The sequence below is a fragment of the Salmo salar genome, chromosome ssa08 (assembly GCF_905237065.1).
Source record: "Salmo salar chromosome ssa08, Ssal_v3.1, whole genome shotgun sequence".
Taxonomy (NCBI): domain Eukaryota; kingdom Metazoa; phylum Chordata; class Actinopteri; order Salmoniformes; family Salmonidae; genus Salmo; species Salmo salar.
The window spans coordinates 626,145-647,616 of record NC_059449.1 but is presented as its reverse complement, the minus strand read 5'-3'; the positions used below and the strand labels follow the sequence as shown (position 1 = coordinate 647,616).

Genomic DNA, 21,472 nt, shown 5'->3' with positions numbered 1-21,472 from the left:
TTTCCACGGGGAACCAGTACAAATGAAAATGTATCCACTCACTACTTGTGGGATTTTACATTTAAATGATTAAATGTAAAATGTATTTGGTCAAACACAATTCTCTCCATCAGTTTACTAAGAACAGACAGCTATAAGAGCCAGCTTAGGGTGCTTTACTATTTTTAGGCAGTGGAATTACTTTAGCTTCCTTCCATGCCTGTGGACACATGCTTGATGACTCAATTTGCAGATAAATGGTTTTCAGTCATATGTTTATAAATTCAGTCAAAATAATCCAGAACAAACAAGTACCAGAAAACAGGTAAGGAGTTGGTAGTTTATCAATGTTCAGTTATCAGAAACATCCTACCAAGCTATATACAATTGCATGCTATCAGAACAACCAGTAGGGCCGGCATTCAATGCAAGGTGCTTTATTGTGAAGCGCCCTACACAGCCGACAATGCTCTTTTTAACAGCATATTCACAGACATTTGTGGAGATTGTCGGCTTAACCGTAAATGACCTTTAAATGTATGTTATAGTGTGCCACGCTGTAACGCAGGGGTCTCCACAACCTTTTCTACCATGAGAGCTACTTTTTAAAATGTATAGATTTTTTGTTTTCACTCTCAATTACAATTGTTCATAGAGAAACAACAAAATTGGATGTTCTGAGTCTATGTCAATGCTTAAATCTGGAAGAAAACAAAAAAATATTTACCCTTTAATTGTGCATCTGGCCTTTTAATTGCGCATCTAAAGAGTGAGGAATGTGCTGTCTAATGTGTCGGTTCTGTACTGCGGCTGCTCATTTCATGGCAAAGTTTGCAAATAATAGATACAAATGATATACTTATGATAATTGAGAAGGTTTGGGGAAAGTATTTATGTCAACCCACAAGACAGTTATATCTGGCTACACACGGAGTGATAGACAAACGCACGACGCAGACAGACTAGCAATATTCCTGGAAATTAATTTGGCAGATATTGTGTTAGGTTTGGGTTTTTAAGCCAATAGTGGCTGACCAGGGGTGGGATACTGTCAATGTTGCATTGACTAGATAGTAGCTGGGAGCTTGTGGTGTGTGATATTTGTTTGACAGTTTGCGAGGAACACGTGAAAATTGCATGTACTTTCAGAATTGTTTGGCGAGCTACTCATAGGTGGGCTGCGAGCTATTGGTAGCTTACAATCGACCTGTTGGAGACCACTGCTATAACGCACCTTGCATTGAATAGGCCTAGGTAATTGGGAAAAACCTCTGTTTATAAAGTGCATTAACAGCCAGTAATTGAAATTGAGGATTGTACTGAATTACTGTATTACAAATGTACTGTTGGACAAGTATAACCTCCCTCTAATGCAGTCTTCTTCCATTCTGCTCTTGGAAATTCACAGGCTAGCAGGCTTTTGTTCCAGCCCAGCACCTCAACACACTTAATTCAACTAAGCATCAAGCCCTTGAATCAAATCAAATCTTATTTGTCACATGCGCCGAATACAACAAGTGTAGACCTTATAGTGAAACGCTTACTTACAAGCCCTTAACTAACAATGCTTTAAGAAGTTAAGGAAAAAACAAGTGTTAAGTAAAAAATAGAAAAATAAAAGTAACAAATATTTAAACAGCAGCAGTAAAATAACAAGCGAGGCTATATACAGGGGGCACCGGTACAGAGTAAATGTGTGGGGGCACCGGTTAGTCAAGGTAATTTAGTTAATATGTACATAGTAGTTGAATGGGGTGGGTTCCTTCTGAGCTGGAGCAAAAGCCTGCTCACCCTTTGTCTCCATGAACAGAACTGAAGGAAAATGCACTTAGTGGCCCGACAAGCACAAATCTTTGAGGGACTCAAACTCAGTCATGGTTTGGAGCAGAAGCTCATCTGGGACATCATCCTCTGCCAAATCGCCTGTGCTTCTCTCGACATCCTCCAGGGCCTCCAGGTAGGCCTGGTCATCTGCCTCATCTCCCTGGGGAAGTGTTGCTGCCGAGCCCCCCTGGTACTTCTCCGCTGGGGGTGTCTAGCTGAGCTCAATGTTCCCCATGTCGTCCATCAGATACGCCTGGTCCTCCTCATCCTGCCGCCAAATAGACAAACTCACAACTTATTACCGTCTACATTTTTTCTGTTACTGTGCGATTCTTTTTTGAGTTACCCATTCATGTAGCCAGAGGAAGTCAGGTACCCAACAGAGTCGGGTACTGTAGATGTAATTTTCTATTAAAATGGCAACAAGTGTGACTTTTGTAGCAGTGAGGGGAACCGGTACAGAACTCACCATTGTAGCTGACGCAGATGTCCTGGGGTAATGGGTAACCTGGAAGGGGGAAATTATTGGTTTAAAAAGGCACAATCTGTAAGATTTCCTGCTGTTCCAAAGTCATTTCAATTAATGACGTACTGGTATAACAATCGCCTAAAACACAGGCTCTCGATTGTGGTTATAAGATGACTTGTGTCAATACTATTATTAGTATATACTATCTATTCTATTTAATCAAAGTCAATACCATTTTAGTGTTAACCAGCGTGTACTGGAATATCTGAAGCTCTTGCAAACAGGGTCGGGACACTTCTGGTACCAGACCTCTAAGATCCACCTGTGGGGGGAAGAAAGGCCAGAAAAGGCAGGGGGACAAAAGCAGGGTGTTAATCTCAAAAGTATACCCTAAATTCCTTATGTTCTCTTGCCTCCTCCTCACAACACATTGGAGAAGGTCCTAGGGGAGGAGCCAAGGATCTTCTCCTCAGATGCATTTTGAGAAGGAGGTTGAGGAATCAAGAAAAGGAGGAATCAAGAAAACATTTGAAATTCACCAAAGCATATCAATATACTGACAAGAGACGGGATTAAGTGCTCTAACAATGGGGGCATTGTCATTTGGAAAGTATTCACTCATTGACTTTTTCCACCTTTGTGACCCAATTCAGGAAACTAGGCGTATGTCGCAAGTCACGACTTCACAGGAGGGCTGTTTGAACATAAAAAATATTTTTTTAATCAAAATGTTTTTTTGGGGGGCAGAAATGCCTTCTCGAACATGTGAACCTTCATGTGCCTAATATCAAACTTGTATGCCATCTGTAAATACGAATAAAATTGTTAAATTATGAGCATAGTTGGTTTAGCCACAAAAAAAGTCAGCAACCTTCCCGCTAGCCATGATTGGCTGAGATAATGAGTGGGCTGGACATGCCGAGAGATGAGTTTGGATTGGTCTGCCATATAGCGCTCATCTATCTATTGGAGCTGGTCAGTATGTTTAGGTAATCGTGTCAAACGCGGCTGTTTTTTAAAATGTATCGCGTAGTAAAACAGCATTAACCTAATATCAAGTTAAAGTGTACTGTTAGCTAACGTTTTTGTTACGTTACAGCCTTATTCTAAATGGATTCAATTGTTTTTTCTCATCAATCTACACATAATACATACATACAGTGCATCTAAAATAATACATATACAGTATTTATCTAACAGCTGCTGTAAACTTACATCCTTGGATGCCATCCTTTGCTGTCATCAAGGCAAAGGGGCTACTTTGAAGAATATAAAATATATTTTGATTTGTTTAACACTTTTTTGGCTACTACATGATTCCATATGTGTTATTTCATAGTTTTGATGTCTTCACTATTATTCTAGAAAATAGTAAAAATAAAGAAAAACCCTGGAATGAGTAGGTGTGTCAACTTTTGACTGGTACTGTACACACACGAATGAACACAACTTTGAGTTTGCACTTTTGGGACTATTCCATTGCGCCATGCAGGCTACGTCAAGCTCACCCCAAACATTTTAAGGAATATGACATATGTTTTTGACCCAGGTCTGGAGATTTCTCTGCCAATATTAAACCGCTGGCTAATACTGGTTTTGACTGAAAAACACAGGGGTTATTGAACTGAATAGCCTTTCTGTCTTCTATGAAAGATATTGTTTTGTTTGTCATCCTTCAATTTAAGACTCTTTGGGAGGCTACCAGTGTTCTCCCCACAAAGAAGTGGACAACACCCGTTCTTTCTGTGATTTACAGTCAGGTCCATAATTATTGGTACCCTTGATAAAGATGACCATGAAAAGACTATAAAATAAATAATACAAATACTGAGCTATATTGTATGTTCAACATTTTTTGGAAATTATTTTATACTAATACAACTGCACAGAGAAAGAGACTTTGTTTAATAAAAAAGATAGGGGTCAAAATTATTGCCACAACTGTTTTCAATACTCTAGCACCATCCCGTTGTGAGGATAACAACACTGAGCCTGTTGAGAGTGTTTAATGAGATTGGAGAACATGTTGGGAGGGATCTTAGACCATTCCTCCATACAGAATCTTTCAAGATCCTTGATATCCTTTGTCTGCTCTTATCGACTGCCCTCTTCAATCCAATCTTATTAAACATTTTAGAATGAGGCTCAGTGTCGCTATCCTCACAAGGGGAGGGTGCTAGTGTATTGAAAAGAGGGATGGCAATTATTTTGACCCCTATATTTGAGATTTTTTGTATTACTTGTTAAACAAAAGCTCTTTCACTGAGCAATTGTATTAGTATAAAATATAATTTCCCCATTTTCTGGAACATGCAATATATCTCAGTATTTGTATTATTTATTTTATAGTCTTTTTTGCAGATCTTTATCAAGGGTGCCAATAATTATGGACCTGACTTTTCTAAACCCCAAAAGACACCTATTATTTTTGTGTCTCTGAACTCTTTAGTATTGTGTTGTTGTATTGAATGTATCTATCAATTTGTTTCTTAGTTACTAATTGCGTTAAATCTTTTGGAATGATAAGATAAAGTGTTACCGAAATTTGTTTTAGAACATCAAAGGACAGACCTTTTGCCACTGTCCTCTGTGACTCCGCCCACGTCATTCTCAAGTTCACTTCCCCTCCTATGCACGCTCATCACTGGCTGCAGAATCAAATGGATAAATTGCCCTTTTAAAAAAGACAAAATACATACTTGATTGACTGATGAGATATTTTTTTAAATCAGCATGAGCCTACATTGATTAGAAAACAATGCATTTTCTACCTCCAAAATAAAAGCAATAATATTGTGAAGTTGAGTTTAATATCTATACTGAACAAAAATATAAACGCAACATGCAACAATTTCATTGATTTTACTGAGTTACAGTATTTCATATGAGGAAATCAGTCAATTGAAATAAATTCATCAGGACCTACGGTAATCTATGAATTTCACATGACTGGGAATACAGATATGCATCTGTTGGTCACAGATACCTTAAAAAAATAAAATGGGCCTCACAATGGGCCTCAGGATCTCATCACTGTATTTCTGCTCATTCAAATTATCATTGATAAAATGCAATTGTGTTCGTTGTCCATAGCTTATGCCTGACCATACCATAAGCCCACCGCCACAATGGGGCACTCTGTTCACAACGTTGACATCAGCAAACTGCTCGCCCACACGACGCCATACACGTGGTCTGCAGTTGTGAGGCCGGTTGTTTGGACGTACTGCTAAATTCTCTAAAATGCCAAAGCAGCAGCTACTCTTCCTGGGGTCCAGCAAAATTAAGGCAGTTAATACCATTTTAAAACATTACAATACATTCACAGATTTCACAACACACTGTGTGCCCTCAGGCCCCTCCTCCACCACTACCACATATCTACAGTACTAAATTCATGTGTATGTATAGTGCATATGTTATCGTGTGTGTGTGTGTATATGCATGTGTCAGTGCCAATGTTTGTGTTGTTTCACAGTCCCCGCTGTTCCATAAGGTGTTTTTTCATCTGTGTTTTAAATCTAATTTTACTGCTTGCATCAGTTACTTGATGTGGAATAGAGTTCCATGTAGTCATGACTCTATGTAGTACTGTGCGCCTCCCATAGTCTGCTCTGGACTTGTGGACTGTGAAGAGACCTCTGGTGGCAGGTCTTGTGGGGTATGCATGGGTGTCCGAGCTGTTTAGACAGACAGCTTGGTGCATTCAACATGTCAATACCTCTCATAAATAAAAGTAGTGATGAAGTCAATCTCTCCTCCACTTTGAGCCAGGAGAGATTGACATGCATATTATTAATATTAGCTCTCTGTGTACATCCAAGGGCCAGCCGTGCTGCCCTGTTCTGAGCCAATTGCAATTTTCCTAAGTCCTTTTTTGTGGCACCTGACCACACGACTGAACAGTAGTCCAGGTGAAACAAAACTAGGGCCTGTAGGATCTGCCTTGTTGATAGTGTTGTTAAGGCAGAGCATTGCTTTATTATAGACAGACTTCTCCCCATCTTAGCTACAACTGCATCAATATGTTGGACCATGACAGTATACAATCTAGTGTTAGTCAAAGCAGTTTAGTCATCTCAACTTGCTAAATTTCCACATTAACTGTCATACCCCATCAGAACCCAAAATATAAGCTAGTTTTGCTCCATTGTTTGTAAACAATGACACTGTATAGCCTCAAAAACATGATTAAAATTCTGCAAGTCAATCTTTGCATCCATAGCTCTGTCTATGAATTTGAGAGCGGTTACATTAACATTTAATTCCTCAGAATGTACAGCAAAAAACATCCTTCTACGGATCACTTTTGGACCACCTGTCATAAGGGCTACGGTCATAACAATTACCTAACAGATGTCAAACAGCCTCGACAGCTGGTTTCACTTTATGGCAAATGACTTTACACTGTCATGCCACAAACCATGAATTTGTTTAGCCAGTTTACCTAGCCAACAGGCTGATCTAAACAGTGTGTGTCATGTCAGTGTAAAGTCAATTGTCATAACAATGACATAACTAACAGCATAAACAACATATTTGACCCAGGTATATTTTGCACTTGAGAGGGAAGGAAGCAATCAATGTTTGGATGAGGGAGTCTACCATGCACTTCCCATCAAAGCCCTTATTGGAGGGCCTGTGGAACTCCAAGTCAAAATACAGCTTGCAAACAGCCCCCTCTGGGATTACCTCATAGCAATGCATCAGAGATTGCCTGTAGGTACTGACTACAGTTGAAACTGAAAGGGTTAAGGTGCAGTAGTACCATTGGTTAACAATCTTCAGTTATGACAAATCGGACTTTCTTATTTCTTAACTGCCTCTGAAGGTATAAATAAAGTTGTATTGAAGTGAATGGTGTTACCTTACACATACCTGTAGAAGTGCCATAGCTCACTGTAACTGGTGACCAGGAAGATCCTCTGACCCACCTTGGCCTGTTCCTTCTCAAGTGCAAACACGTGTACGTCCTTTGAATTAGAGGGCAGTCCAAACTACAGTTAGCTGAAAACAAATGTCCTTTTTTCTCTAATTATGACACATGGAAGTGCAATGAAACACACGTCACACAAAAGGGCACAAAGTCCTCCAGACATACAGATCTGTTTGTGCCGTCTTGTCAAATCCTAGGTCAATGTCAAACATGACAGCACAAACGGATCTGGCATCACGTTACTGCAGGCATGCTGGTGCGTACCTCTCTGCAACTCTGGGCAAAGTTGATAGCCATACATTGACGAGGGAAGAGCTTCCATATGGAGGATGGCTGCCATAGCCGGGACAGCCTTGGTTTGTAGCGAGAGGACAAGGGACACTGCTGGAAGGACTGAGCTAGTTGTTCCACCTTCTTCAATCTGTTTCCCCAATCACCCTTGTTCATCTTCTATGTGATGCAGGCTGCCACCAGTCATTTCTGCATGTAAGAAGAAAAAACATTTTTATTTGATTAATTTAATTTAGTCGTGTCAGTGTTTTTCCATATCTAACTTTAGCAATGATCAATACTGAAGGCATTACTATAGACCTATGGATCCATCTCTGATTTTGCATTCACAAGAATATGATTGTGAAGCCCCATCATTATTAGGCCTAACAGAGAATGGATGGGATGTGGCTGGAGAAATGTAGCTAGCTAGGGCCAACTTTCAAATTCAGACACATTGGATGCAAGGACATGACAAGATTGTTTTAGCTACATTCATAATTTTGTTTACAAGCATTCAATTGTGTAGGAATTGGTACTAATTCATTGTGTATTACAGACTGATTAAATCAGACTAGCCATACACACATTTTGCCAGAGTTGAGTGTAATATGTACCAGTAATGTTGTTAATGCTACATTCATAATTTTGTTTACAAGCATTCAATTGTGTAGGAATTGGTACTAATTAATTGTGTATTACAGCCTGATTAAATCAGACTAGCCATACACACATTTAGCCAGAGTTGAGTGTAATATGTACCAGTAATGTTGTTAATGCTAGTACCACTAAAATGTATAATAAGATGTAAAACCTGCTTAACGTTTGCTAAGCTAGGCTACCGTTACAGAATTCGATTTACAGCAGGAAGTGACTCTATCTACTTACAGGAACCCGTGTTGGAAAACGTTGTTTTGCTGCGAAAAGTGACGTACTTCCAATGCGCTAGAAGTGTGCCTTACTATCCAAATAGTTGAGCACATTGTACTTTTGTCTCATAAGCTGAATTCGTGCAATATGGCTATTACATATTACAAATGCATATAGCCCACCAATGTGGAGCCACAAGTTACATGTACACGTGTATTATTAATGTTTTTTTTTAGATGGGATCATATGAGTGGTGTGGACGTGTAAACCGAACGCCCCCTTGCGTTGGTTTTGATGATGACGTAACCTAATATCGTTTACTCCGGACGCTACTATTGGTTGGTCGCTGACTGTTGTTTGTAACAAAGAACTCCAGGAAGACATATGCATACAGTATATTGGCTTTATATAAGTTTGGCAATTTGCACGGTCTGGCCAAAACTTTACTACGAAAATTTTTATATAATCACTGACATTTGTTTGAAATCGATTCGCAGAATACCATGTCAGTAGCAAACGATTTGAGTGCTGCGGACTGCGTTGACGCCAGGCGGGGCAGTGGACAAGAGTGAGATGCTTTGTTATCACAATGCATGCATTTTACGAAGTAGCCTAGCCAACCGTGGTAAAGTTGGTTTGAGTGTCGATATTTAACCAGACAGTCGGACCTTCAAATGTTATTTAAAATAATTGTAATGAAATCAGGACATTCGGCTACATTGTTACTTGATGATCGTGTTGTGGTCGTGGAGTCTGATGCCAAATTTGGTCCATGGCCAGTATAGCTAGACTACATACAGGAAATTGACCAAATTGTTTTTGTATCACGCCTATAGTTTACACACACACACACAGCCATATCTATGACTAAAAATAGACGTTTACAATAAGAGATCTATTGTATCTCTTATGTAAAACGTCTTCTCTTTTTAGTCATAGAAATGGCTTACCAGTCCGGTTGAGAGGGAAGGCACAGGGTCAGTCACATGGCAACACCCCTGGGATAATTTTGCGTTAAGGGCCTGCCTGTGAAATGCTTTTGAAATGCATTCTTCAGCCCTTCCTTAAAGTAATCACTGATCTGATGATTCTGCAGGTGAAAAGTAAGGGTACCACCTCATAGCTTCCACACAATCCACATGTCTGATCAGTGATTACTTTGAGGAAAGTAGGAGGTAAGGATGCTCAAAAGTATTTCAACAGTTCACGTGTGTCCTTACTCAAAACCCAGTCCGATATCTGACTTACACAGAGTATCAGATTGGTGTATTGCTGTGATCTAACTAGTGGTCCTGTGTGGCTCAGTTGTTAAGAGCTACCAATGACAAAGTTGTAGGTTCAATTCTCAGAGGAATAACATGCATAGATGAAAATGTAGGCTATGCAATCACTAGATTGCAAGGGACTTTGGATGAAAGCTTCTGCTAAGTGGCATCTGTTTTATTATTTCTTAGGTGCGAGGGCCCCTGTGCTGGCTCTGGGTCTATGCAGGTGGACGCCAAACCTCAGGCCCATAGCTTCAGGTACAGTCTCAGTTACCCCTGCATTGGCCAGTGTATCATCATCAACAACAAGAACTTTGACAGAAGAACAGGTATTGTGTTTGTTCATTTGTTGACATAGGGTGATGTTTTTCCCGTGTCTAGTCTATGTCTAATACTTATGTTTTGTATTTGCATAAAGCTTGTTGTTCAGCTTCTTCCCAGTGGGTGAAACTAGTTGAAATTACATCATTATAACCTGATTCAATTCTCGGGCCGACTCTTTTCTCTGTACATATCAATGATGTCGCTCTTGCTGCGGGTGATTCTTTGATCCACCTCTTCACAGACGACACCATTCTGTATACATCTGGCCCTTCTTTGGACACTGTGTTAACAAACCTCCAAACGAGCTTCAACGCCATGCAACACTCCTTCCGTGGCCTCCAACTGCTCTTAAATGCTAGTAAAACGAAATGCATGCTCTTCAACCGATCGCTGCCCACGCCCGCCCGACTAGCATCACTACTCTGGACGGTTCTGACTTAGAATATGTGGACAACTATAAAAACCTAGGTGTCTGGCTAGACTGTAAACTCTTCTTCCAGACTCACCTTAAGCATCTCCAATACAAAGTTAAATATAGAATTGGCTTCTTATTTTGCAACAAAGCCTTCTTCTCTCATGCTGCCAGACATACCCTCGTAAAACTGACTATCCTATCGATCCTTGACTTCGGCGATGTCATTTACAAAATAGCCTCCAACACTCTACTCAGCAAATTGAATGCAGTCTATCACAGTGCCATCTGTTTTGTCACCAAAGCCCCATATACTACCCACCACTGCGACCTGTATGCTCTCGTTGGCTGGTCCTCGCTACATATTCGTCGCTAAACCCACTGGCTCTAGGTCATCTATAAGTCTTTGCTAGGTAAAGCCCCGCCTTATCTCAGCTCACTGGTCACCATAGCAACACCCACCCTTAGTACGCGCTCCAGCAGGTATATTTCACTGGTCATCCCCAAAGCCAACACCTGCTTTGGCCGCCTTTCCTTCCAGTTCTCTGCTGCCAATGACTGGAACGAATTGCAAAAATCACTCAAGTTGGAGACTTATATCTCCCTCACTAACTTTAAGCGTCAGCTGTCCGAGCAGCTTACCGATTGCTGCATCTGTAAATAGCCCATCCAACCAACTACCTACCTCATCCCCATATTTGTTTTTGTTTTCCTGCTCTTTTGCACACCAGTATTTCTACTTAGACATCCTCATTTGCACATATATCACTCCAGTGTAAATTTCTAAATTGTAATCACTTCGCCACTATTGGCCTATTTATTGCCTTACCACCTTACCCCATTTGCACACACAGCACACACATATTTTTCTATTGTTATTGACTGTACGTTTGTTTATCCCATGTGTAACTCTGTGTTGTTGTTTTTATCGCACTGCTTTGCTTTATCTTGGCCAGGTCGCAGTTGTAAATGAGAACTTGTTCTCAACTGGCCTACCTGGTTAAATAAAGGTTAAATATTATATTTTTTTTTATTATTATGTAAACTGGTTGTAATGACATTACCTCACCCAGCTTTGTCTGCTGGGTTACTACTGTAAGAATATGTGTAAATGCAGCGGTGTAAAGTACTTAAGTAAAAATACTTTAAAGTACTAAAGTAGTTTTTTGTACTATTCATATTTTATGCAACTTTTACTTACATTTTTTTACATTACATTTTAGTCATTTAGCAGACGCTCTTATCCAGAGCGACTTACAGTAGTGAATGCATACATTTCATTTTTTTTTTTTATCCGTACTGGTCCCCCGTGGGAATCGAACCCACAACCCTGGCGTTGCAAACACCATGCTCTACCAACTGAGCCTTCACTACATTCCTAAAGAAAATAATGTACTTTTTACGCCATAAATTTTCCCCGACACCCAAAAGTATTTGTTACATTTGAATGCTTAGCAGAACAGGAAAATGGCCCAATTCACGCACTTATTAAGAGAACATCCCTACTGCCTCTGATCTGGAGGACTCACTAAACAGAGAACATCCCTGGTCATCCATACTGCTTCTGATCTGGAGGACTCACTACACACACACACATGCTTTTTTTGTAAATTATGTCTGACTGTTGGAGTGTGCCCCTGGCAAGCTGTAAATAAAATACAAATAAAATGGTTCTGTTGGGTTTTCTTAATATAAGGAATTTGAAAGTATTTATATTTTTACTTTTGATACTTAAATATATTTAAAACAAAACTTTTTGACTTTTATTCAAGTAGTATTTTACTGGGTGACTCACTTTTACTTGAGTCATTTTCTATGAAGGTATCTTTACTTTTACTCAAGTATGACAATAAGGTACTTTTCCCACTACTGTGTAAAGGCTGTATGTACACAATGATGACACACATTCCATATCCAGAAAGCAAATAGAATTAGTCTAATAACTTGACTTTGTTTTTAAAGGTATGAATGTACGCAATGGCACAGATGTGGATGCAGGCAATATGATTAAGGTGTTTGGGAAACTGGGTTATAAGGTGAAGGTTTACAACGACCAGACAGTGGACCAGATCAAACATGTTTTAACCACAGGTAAGCATGTTTGAAAGTCAGCATCACCACTGACAACCACTACAGAGATAGGTTTGTCTTCGTATGAAGATCATACACAGAAGACATTCAGTAAATTAAGTTTTAAAAGCAGCCCATTCACAATAAAATCAGGTAAAGGTACATAGTCTCCTGTACTTAACTGAGAATTAACAGTATGATGTTGCCACGAGCAACAGGGTTAACCAAAGACATTGCAGATGAGTGGGATGCAAAACTATCCGCTCTCACAGTATGTGCACTGTTGCACTTCATTCACTCACCTGCAACGTGATAGCTGTGTGAAAACAATGGTGGAGAAAATGAGCGTCTCGCTTCCCACTTGTTGTTCTGGAAATAGTCCCAATACTGCTCTTGTCTACCTTTTAAAGGGGCAATCCGCAGTTGAAACAATAACAAAACTTACCCCCACCATGTTTTGGTAAAAAGCTGAGAGATGAGGCTGAAGAAATGTAACCATTTTCAAACTCATAGACAGGACTGACCATCCATGATATCAACATTATAGTTTTAACCATGTTTTAAAATGCTGTACAGTGTTTGTTTACATTTACTTTGTTTACAAACATTGAAGTAACTTAGCAAGCTTATATTTTGGGTTCTGATGGTGTACAACAGTTTAACTAAGGGTACATCAATACAAAGTCCAAAAATGTATGTAGCAACAGCAGATTTCTCCTTTAAAGTGTCTTGTCAATTCTGTGAAGGACCAATCTAAAACTTGATGTTGTGTTTCCAGCCTCCAAGGAGGACCACAGCCGCTCCGCCTCATTCGTGTGTGTCCTGCTGAGTCACGGGGACGATAGTGTGTTCTTCGGGACGGATGCCTCCATCTAGCTCAAGAGGCTCACCAGCCTGTTCCGGGGTGACCGCTGCAACTCGCTGGTGGGCAAGCCCAAACTCTTCTTCATCCAGGTACTGTTCCTAGATCCGACTTTTAAAACTACACAGTAGCAGATTTACAAAGCCGTTGCACCTGTTTGGGGTTTTTGTTTTCTAGATGGAATTAAAGTGAAACAAAAGCACTAGAACAACAATATGAAGTTAAGGTTAAAAGAAGGTATAAGATAGAGGTTAATTTAATCCCCTACTGACAAAACAGGTCAGTCTCGTCCACAGTCAAATCAAATGTTATTAGTCACATGCGCCGAATACAACAGGTGTAGCCCTTACAGTGAAATGCTTACTTACGAGCCCCTAACCAACAATGCAGTTTAACAATAGCGAGACTATATACAGGGAGGTACCGGTACAGAGTCAATGTGTGGGGGCACCGGTTAGTTGAGGTAATATTTACATGTTGGTAGAGTTATTGAAGAACAACAGAGAGTAGCAGCGGTATAAAAGAGGGGGGGGGGGATGCAAATAGTCTGGATAGCCATTTGATTAGGTGTACAGGAGTGTTATGGCTTGGGGTAGAAGCTGTTTAGAAGCCTCTTAGACCTAGACTTGGCGCTCCGGTACCGCTTGCCGTGCAGTAGCAGAGAGAACAGTCTATGACTAGGGTGGCTGGAGTCTTTGACAATTTTTAGAGCCTTCCTCTGACACCGCCTGGTATAGAGGTCCTGGATAGCAAGAAGCTTGGCCCCAGTGATGTACTGGGCCGTACGCACTACCCTCTGTAGTGCCTTGCGGTCAGAGGCCGAGCAGTTGCCATACCAGGCAGTGATGCAACCATTCAGGATGCTCTCGATGGTGCAACTGTAGAACCTTTTGAGGATCTGAGGACCCTTGCCAAGTCTTTTCAGTCTCCTGAGGGGGAATAAGTTTTGTCGTGCCATCTTCACGACTGTCTTGGTGCCCTTGGACCATGCTAGTTTGTTGGTGATGTGGACACCAAGGAACTTGAGCCTCTCAACCTGCTCCACTGCAGCCCCGTTGATGAGAATGGGGGCTTGCTCGGTCCTCCTTTTTCCTGTAGTCCACAATCACCTCCTTTGTCCTGATCACGTTGAGGGAGATGTTGTCCTGGCACCACACAGCCAGGTCTCTGACCTCCTCCCCATAGGCTGTCTCGTCGGTGATCAATTATATCACTGTTGTGTTTTCAGCAAACTTAATGATGGTGTTGGAGTTGTGCCTGTCCGTGCAGTCATGAGTGAACAGTGAGTACAGGAGGGGACTGAGCACGCACCCCTGAGGGGCCCCTGTGTTGAGAATCAGCGTGGCGGATGTGTTGTTACCTACCCTTACCACCTGAGGGAGGCCCGTCAGGAAGTCCAGGATCCAGTTGCAGAGGGAGGTGTTTAGGCTCGGAGTCCTTAGCTTATTGATGAGCTTTGAGGTGACTTTGGTGTTGAACGCTGAGCTGAAAGCTGAACACATAGGTGTTCCTTTTGTCCAGGTTGGAAAGGGCAGTGTGGAGTGCAATAGAGATTGCATCATCTGTGGATCTATTGGGGCGGTATGCAAATTGGAGTGGGTCTAGGGTTTCTGGGATAATGGTGTTGATGTGAGCCATGACCAGCCTTTCTAGGGCACTTCATGGCTACAGACGTGAGTGCTATGGGTTGGTAGTCATTTAGGCAGGTTATCTTAGTGTTCTTGGGCACAGGCACTATGGTGGTCTGCTTAAAACATGTTGGTATTACAGACTCTGACAGGGAGAGGTTGAAAATGTCAGTGAAGACACTTGCCAGTTGGTCAGCGCATGCTCGCAGTACACGTCCTGGTAATCCGTCTGCCCCTGCGGCTTTGTGAATGTTGACCTGTTTAAAGGTTTTACTCACATTGGCTGCGGAGAGCGTGATCATACAGTCTTCCAGAACAGCTGGTGTTCTCATGCATGTTTCAGTGTTATTTGCCTCAAAACGAGCATGGAAGTAGTTTAGCCTCTTTTAGCTCATCTGTTAGGCTTGTGTCACTGGGCAGCTCTCGGCTGCCCTGCCACGTCCAACAAGCGTCAGAGCCGGTGTAGTACGATTCGGAAGTCAAGAGGTGAGGGATGGTTCAAAAGTTAGCCTTTGCGTTTTGGGTGTGTGACTATGACCATTTCTCCTGTTTCCCTGTGTGTGTGACATGCAGGCTTGCAGAGGTACTGATCTGGACGTGGGCATCGAGGCAGACAGCAGTTCAGACGGGAGCTCGACCAGGATCCCCGTGGAAGCAGACTTCCTCTATGCCTACTCCACAGCTCCAGGTCCAAGATATGTTCCAAAGCCACACACACATACATAAAGCACTCTCCAGTCAAGTTGCCTTGTTTCCTGGAGATATGCACAGATCTATAAGTAGTTGGATCTGTGAAAGAAAGGCTACCACCCTCTTACTTCTACCAATCCATCCAATTAAGATCTGTTATTATCTCGAGCAAGGATGCATTTTCTGAATTATTCAAACCAGGCCCTTGACTCTTATGCACTCTCACACATCTTCCCTCAGGCTACTACTCGTGGGGGAACAGACTGGCTCCTGGTACATCCAATCGCTGTGTGAGATGATTGACATGTACAGCAAAGAGCTGGAGGTCCAACACATCCTGACCCGGGTCAACCACAAGGTGGCGACAGAGTTTGAGTCTGCGTCAAACTCTCCTGGTTTTGATGCCAAGAAGCAGGTCCCCTGCATCGTATCAATGCTGACCAAAGAGATGTACTTTACACCCTGATAGGAGAACGGTGTGAAGAAGCTCTTCATTTGCCTGGTCCCAGATCGATTTTAGCTGTCTCGCCAACAGCTATGGTCACTGTTATAGGAGTTGGCAAGAGAGGAAAAACAGACCTGGGATCAGGCTAGCTTCTATCTGAGTGAGGGCAATAGATGTGTGTTTTGGTTGTGGATTGTATTAGCTGAATTTTTAACACCACTGCTCAATCGCTCTGGATCAAGTTGGACTTGGTTTAAACTTGTAGGCTTAAGTATCACATTTTATGTTGGCGGTTGAAACCTCTGTCATGCTTTCATCCTGATGTCATGCACAGAGAAGTTGACTTTTCTTCAGGGTTGGGGTCATTTCATGCTTCAATTCCGTCAACTGAGGAAATGAAAAATCCTAATTGTAAATGTTACATTTAATTAATTTCCTAAATGTACTGATTGATTTGAAAGTTGAATTGACCCCAACCCTGTTTCTTACTGAATGATCCCTTTTGTGTTAAGTTTAACGGAGGATGTGGGAGTAGATTGCAGGGGTAGTGTGTTGTAATCAAATCATGGATGTGCAACTCGTCTACAAGCACCAGCAATTCTCCCTCCTCAGGTGTCTCATACAGTTTTATTTAAACATTTTATTGTATTATTTTTACAATGTCTAGAACCACACATTTTGTTGGATAATTGAATGAGTAGTCAAAGTGCATTCCTCAAGGGATTATGTTACATTTGTCTTTTGTGTTGGTTTAAATTGTTTATATATATATTTTTAAATTGCAGGATATTGTTTAGGTCCATTATAGTTGTACTGTGAAAGAAACTATCCTGTAAAAAAATGTATTCTCCAGAAATAAGACTTGCTTCTCTTTCGCCTTCCTTCATGAAATCTGTCTCTTTCAATCGACTCCAAACGGTCAATTGCAAGCTCTTCCTGACCTGAACATGACCAAATGCTTATTCCGTTTGTAGGTTAACAACATTTGCTCCTGTCCCGGCGTAAACAAGTGTGTGGTATGCCGGTAGGATGTGTATGATGATAGTAGAGAGGATTTGTCCTCTCTAACTTGGACAATACATTTTGCCTACATATTAAAGGCCCAGTTGTAGAAGCACTACTAGACAGTAGGCTTAAAGGTGAACTCCGGTAGTGATGCGTGGAATCAGCTGTTTGTTCAACCACACCCGCCCGCAATTGTTAATAACCCATCTGCAACTGCCCGACTATGTGATAAAGTGAAAATGCAGTGCAAAATTTCCACATGACATCAGTTTGACGGGAATTGAAAGCTGTGAAAATTACCTAATATGTTTCTGATAAGATTTCAGGTCTGCTAAATCATATTTCTCCACTCCTGTTCCTGAGTCAAAATGTACATTGGTGTATAATTTTACTGCAAGAACTGCTTAATTCTGCAGGAGTTAATTACATTATTAAATATTTTAAATAATCAGAATAGTGCCAGAGGAGATGGCTGCCTTTTTACGGGCTTTTAACCAATTGTGCTATTTTGTGTGGTTTTTTTTCACATTATTTGTAACTTATTTTGTACATAATGTTTCTGCCACCGTCTGTTATGACCAAAACGAGCTTCTGGATATCAACAGCGATTACTCACCTCGAACTGGACAAATATTTTTTCTTTAACGAGTCGGACGCAAAGCATTTACTCCAGATACCCGACCAGGCAGATACAGGGGACGCAGGTCCAAATTGTGAGATTTTGTCTGCAAGTGGGTAACCCTTCTCTACCATCTGTACTGTTGGCCAATGTGCAATCATTGAATAATAAACTAGATGAGCTCTGTTCAAGACTCCTACCAACGAGACATTAAAAACTGTAATATCTTATGTTTCACCGAGTCTGGTAAGACAAGGGGTGGCGGTCTCGGTCTATTTGTCAATAACAGCTGGTGCGCAAAATCAAATATTAAGGAAGTCTCGAGGTTTTGCTCGCCTGAGGTATATAAGCTGTAGACCACACTATTTGGGGCAGCAGGTAGCCTAGTGGTTAGAACGTTGGGCCAGTAACCGAAAGGCTGCTAGATCGAATCCCCGAGCTGACAAGGTAAAAATCTGTTGTTCTGCCCCTGAACAAGGCAATTAAATTATGAGGACTTGATGTATTTTGAAAGATAAAACATTATAATAAATACCATTTTGATGATGTCATACAAGCAAGTCAAACACCTGTTGAGTCCAAATATACACTTCCATATCATAAAACTTGGCATATACAGAGTCAATGTTTATGAGCACTATGATTGACATACAGTTACAAGATGACGTGGCATTATAGCCTGGGTTGTCCTAAACAGAATGAGTATTGTTTGTTCTATTGTGAAGAAAGTTTGCAGTTAACCCTAACTCAACTCCATTCTATGTGCACCGAAATTACGATCTTCTCCTCTGAATTGTCTTGTAATTTTATAGTTTAGCTAGTCCTGTTGACAATAGAACAGGCTTTCAAATGATGCCCACCTGACCCAGATTGCTATTTATAATGGATCGTATTTGGATTGCATAAACAACAGTTCTTGTGTAAAGGCAGGAAGCAGGGGTGTGTTCCAAAGAAAACAACGGCAAGTGTGCTTGCTCTAGTTCCTCAACGGCACAACTAGGAGAGCTCAAAAAAGAAAAGTCAACTATGAAGTGCTATGAGTCATAAAAGTGCATTGACGTTATTTAGGAAACTGTGCACACTTTGGAGAGGTGTGTTGCCACTTGGAAACACCAGTTACACCTCTCACTCAAACCCTTGTCATTTATTTGTCTTATGTTGCACCTACCCAAAATGTTTCAAGAATATTCTTATCATGTTACTGAATGTTTCCAGAGTATTTTCAGATTTCCTTATCAGCAAATGCGGCGAATAGTTCAGTAAATGTAAAATGCACATAAAATCAACAGTGTAATGTTAGGATTCAGTCGTGTCAGCTGAACTTTTGAGCCCTCACCTTTAGTCAATTTTTTTTTTCTCCATCATCTCCAAAATGTCCCCTTTAAATTGCTACATACATACATATACATACATACATACATACAGAAGAAATATGTAAAAAGTGTAAGAAACATCAATTTAGCCCTATCCAAATAGGCCAATTCCCATGAGTGTAAGGGGTTAACCCACTGTTCCCAGGCCTTCATTGTAAATAAGAATTTGTTCTTAATTTACTTGCCAAGTTAAATAAAGGTTCAAAAAAATTACCAAGAGAGCTTAAATCTATATTTTTCGTAGTCTATTTACCACCACAAACCAATACTGGCACTAAGACCGCAATCAACCAGCTGTGTAAAGTCATAAGCAAACAAGAAAATGCTCATCCAGATGTGGCGCTCCTAGTGGCCGGGGACTTTAATGCAGGGAAACTTAAATCCACTTTACCTCAGTTTGACCAGCATGTTACATGTGCAACAAGAGGGAAAAACCTCTAGACCACATTTACTCCACACACAGAGACGCATACAAAGCTCTCCCTCACCCTCCATTTGGCAAATCTGAGCATAATTCTATCCTCCTCATTCCTGCTTACAAGCAAAAACTAAAGCAGGAAGTACCAGTGACTCGCTCAATACGGAAGTCAGATGACACAGATGCTAAGCTACAGGACTGTTTTGCTAGCACAGACTGGAATATGTTCCGGGACTCAATCCGATGGCATTGAGGAGTATACCACATTAGTCACTGGCTTCGTCAATAAGTGCATCAATGATGCTGTTCCCCACAGTGATACCCCAACCAGAGGCCATGGATTACAGGCAACATCCACACTACCGCTTTCAAGGAGCGTGACTCTAACCCAGACGCTTATAAGAAATCTCGCTATGCCCTCAGACGAACCATCAAACAAGAAAAAAGCGTAAATACAGGACTAAGATTGAATCCTACTACACCAGCTCTGACACTCGGACTACAAAGGGAAGACCAGCCGCGAGCTGCCTGACACAAGCCTAACAGACGAGCGCTTCGAGGCAAGCAACACTGAAGCATGCATGCTGTTCCGGACGACTGTGTGATCACGCTCGCCGTAGCTGATGTAAGACCTTTAAAACAGGTCAACATTCCCAAGGCTGTCTTCACTGACATTTTCAACCTGTCCCTGGCCGAGTCTGTAATACCAACATGTTTCAAGCAGACCACCATAGTCGCTGTGCCCAAGAACACCGAGGTAACCTGCCTAAATGACTACCGACCCGGGGCACTCACATCTGTAGCCATGAAGTGCTTTGAAAGGCTGGTCATGGCTCACATCAACACTATCATCCCAGAAATTCTAGACCCACTCCAATTTGCATACCGCTCCAACAGATCCACAGATGACACAATCTCTATTGCACTCAACACTACCCTTTCCCACCTGGACAAAAGGAACACCAACGTGAGAATGCTGTTCACTGACTACAGCTCAGCGTTCAATGCCATAGTGCCCTCAAAGCTCGTCAATAAGCTAAGGACCCTGGGACTAAACACCTCTCTCTACAACTGGATCCTGTACTTCCTGATGGGCCGCCCCCAGGTGGTAAGGGTAGGCAACAACACATCTGCCACACAGATCCTCAACACGGGGGCCCCTCAGGGGTGTGTGCTTAGTCCCCTCCTATACACCCTGCTCACTCATGACTGCGTGGCCAAGCATGACTCCAACACCATCATTAAGTTTGCCACAACGGTGGTAGGCCTGATCACCAACAACGATGAGACAGCCTACAGGGAAGAGGTCAGAGACATGGACGTGTCTCCCTCAATGTGATCAAGACAAAGGAGATGAGCGTGGACTACAGAAAATGGAGGGCCCGAGCACGCCCCCATTCACATCGATGGGGCTGTGGTGGAGTAGGTTGAGAGCTTCTTGTTCACACACCAACACAGTCGTGAAAAGGGCACGACAAAACCTATTCCCCCTCAGGAGACTGAAAAGATTTGGCATGGGTCCTCAGATCCTCAAAAAGTTATACAGCTGCTCCATCGCGAGCATCCTGACTGGTTGCATCACCGCCTGGTATGGCAACAGCTCAGCCTCCGACCGCAAGGATCTACAGAGGGTAGTGCGTACGGTCCAGTACATCATTGGGGCCAAGCTTCCTGCCATCCAGGACCTCTATACCAGGCAGTGTCAGAGGAAGGCCCTACAAATTGAGTAAGACTCTAGCCACCCTAGTCATAGACTGCTAATCAAATGGCTACCCGGACTATTTGCATTGACCCCCCCTTTTTTTACGCTGATTAGGCACATTGTTACAGAGTACAATTTATTTTGATAGCAGTTTGCAGTTTATATTATCTATCTGAACAGTACAGTTCCCTTGATGTGCCATGTTTGAAGTCCCCGTCTTGTGACTGTCAAATTTGTATAGTGCCTCACAAACATCACACACAACATCTTCCCAAACATTAGGCTACTATTCTGGTCCTCACTTCTTTTTA

At 41.7% G+C, this 21,472-nt stretch overlaps 1 protein-coding gene and 1 pseudogene across 7 annotated transcripts; one reads left to right on the top strand and one right to left on the bottom strand.

Annotated features, from left to right (window-relative positions):
- Positions 1-237: 237 nt before the first annotated feature.
- On the bottom strand, positions 238-8,612 carry LOC106610002 (DNA-directed primase/polymerase protein). 7 transcript variants are annotated; one of them, XR_001329821.2, is made up of 7 exons: positions 8,367-8,610; positions 7,473-7,688; positions 7,151-7,245; positions 4,844-4,946; positions 2,505-2,594; positions 2,273-2,311; positions 238-2,071 (listed from the first exon to the last, which is right to left on the bottom strand). XR_001329821.2 is itself a non-coding variant. In XM_014209093.2 (7 exons), exons 3-7 carry the CDS (start codon positions 7,163-7,165, stop codon positions 2,047-2,049), a joined length of 246 nt encoding a protein of 81 aa, XP_014064568.1. In that variant the 5' UTR covers positions 7,166-7,245; positions 7,473-7,688; positions 8,367-8,612; the 3' UTR covers positions 238-2,046. The 7 variants fall into 7 exon arrangements, 6 of the variants coding, with proteins under 6 accessions (XP_014064568.1, XP_014064566.1, XP_014064563.1 ...); XM_014209093.2 differs by having other exon boundaries at positions 4,844-4,920; positions 8,367-8,612; XM_014209091.2 differs by lacking the exon at positions 7,151-7,245 and having other exon boundaries at positions 8,367-8,612.
- Positions 8,613-8,646: 34 nt separating this feature from the next.
- Positions 8,647-17,854, top strand: LOC106610001 (caspase-3-like; annotated as a pseudogene).
- The last annotated feature ends 3,618 nt before the right edge of the window (positions 17,855-21,472 follow it).

Coding starts and splice junctions, on each gene's coding strand:
- LOC106610002 (XM_014209088.2), bottom strand. CDS start 7,655: ATGAACAAGGGTGATTGGGGAAACAGATTGAAGAAGGTGGAACAACTA. Junction 2,312..2,504: donor CGCTGGTTAACACTAAAATG/GTATTGACTTTG, acceptor TCCCCCTTCCAG/GTTACCCATTACCCCAGGAC. Junction 2,072..2,272: donor CATCTGCGTCAGCTACAATG/GTGAGTTCTGTA, acceptor ATTTGGCGGCAG/GATGAGGAGGACCAGGCGTA.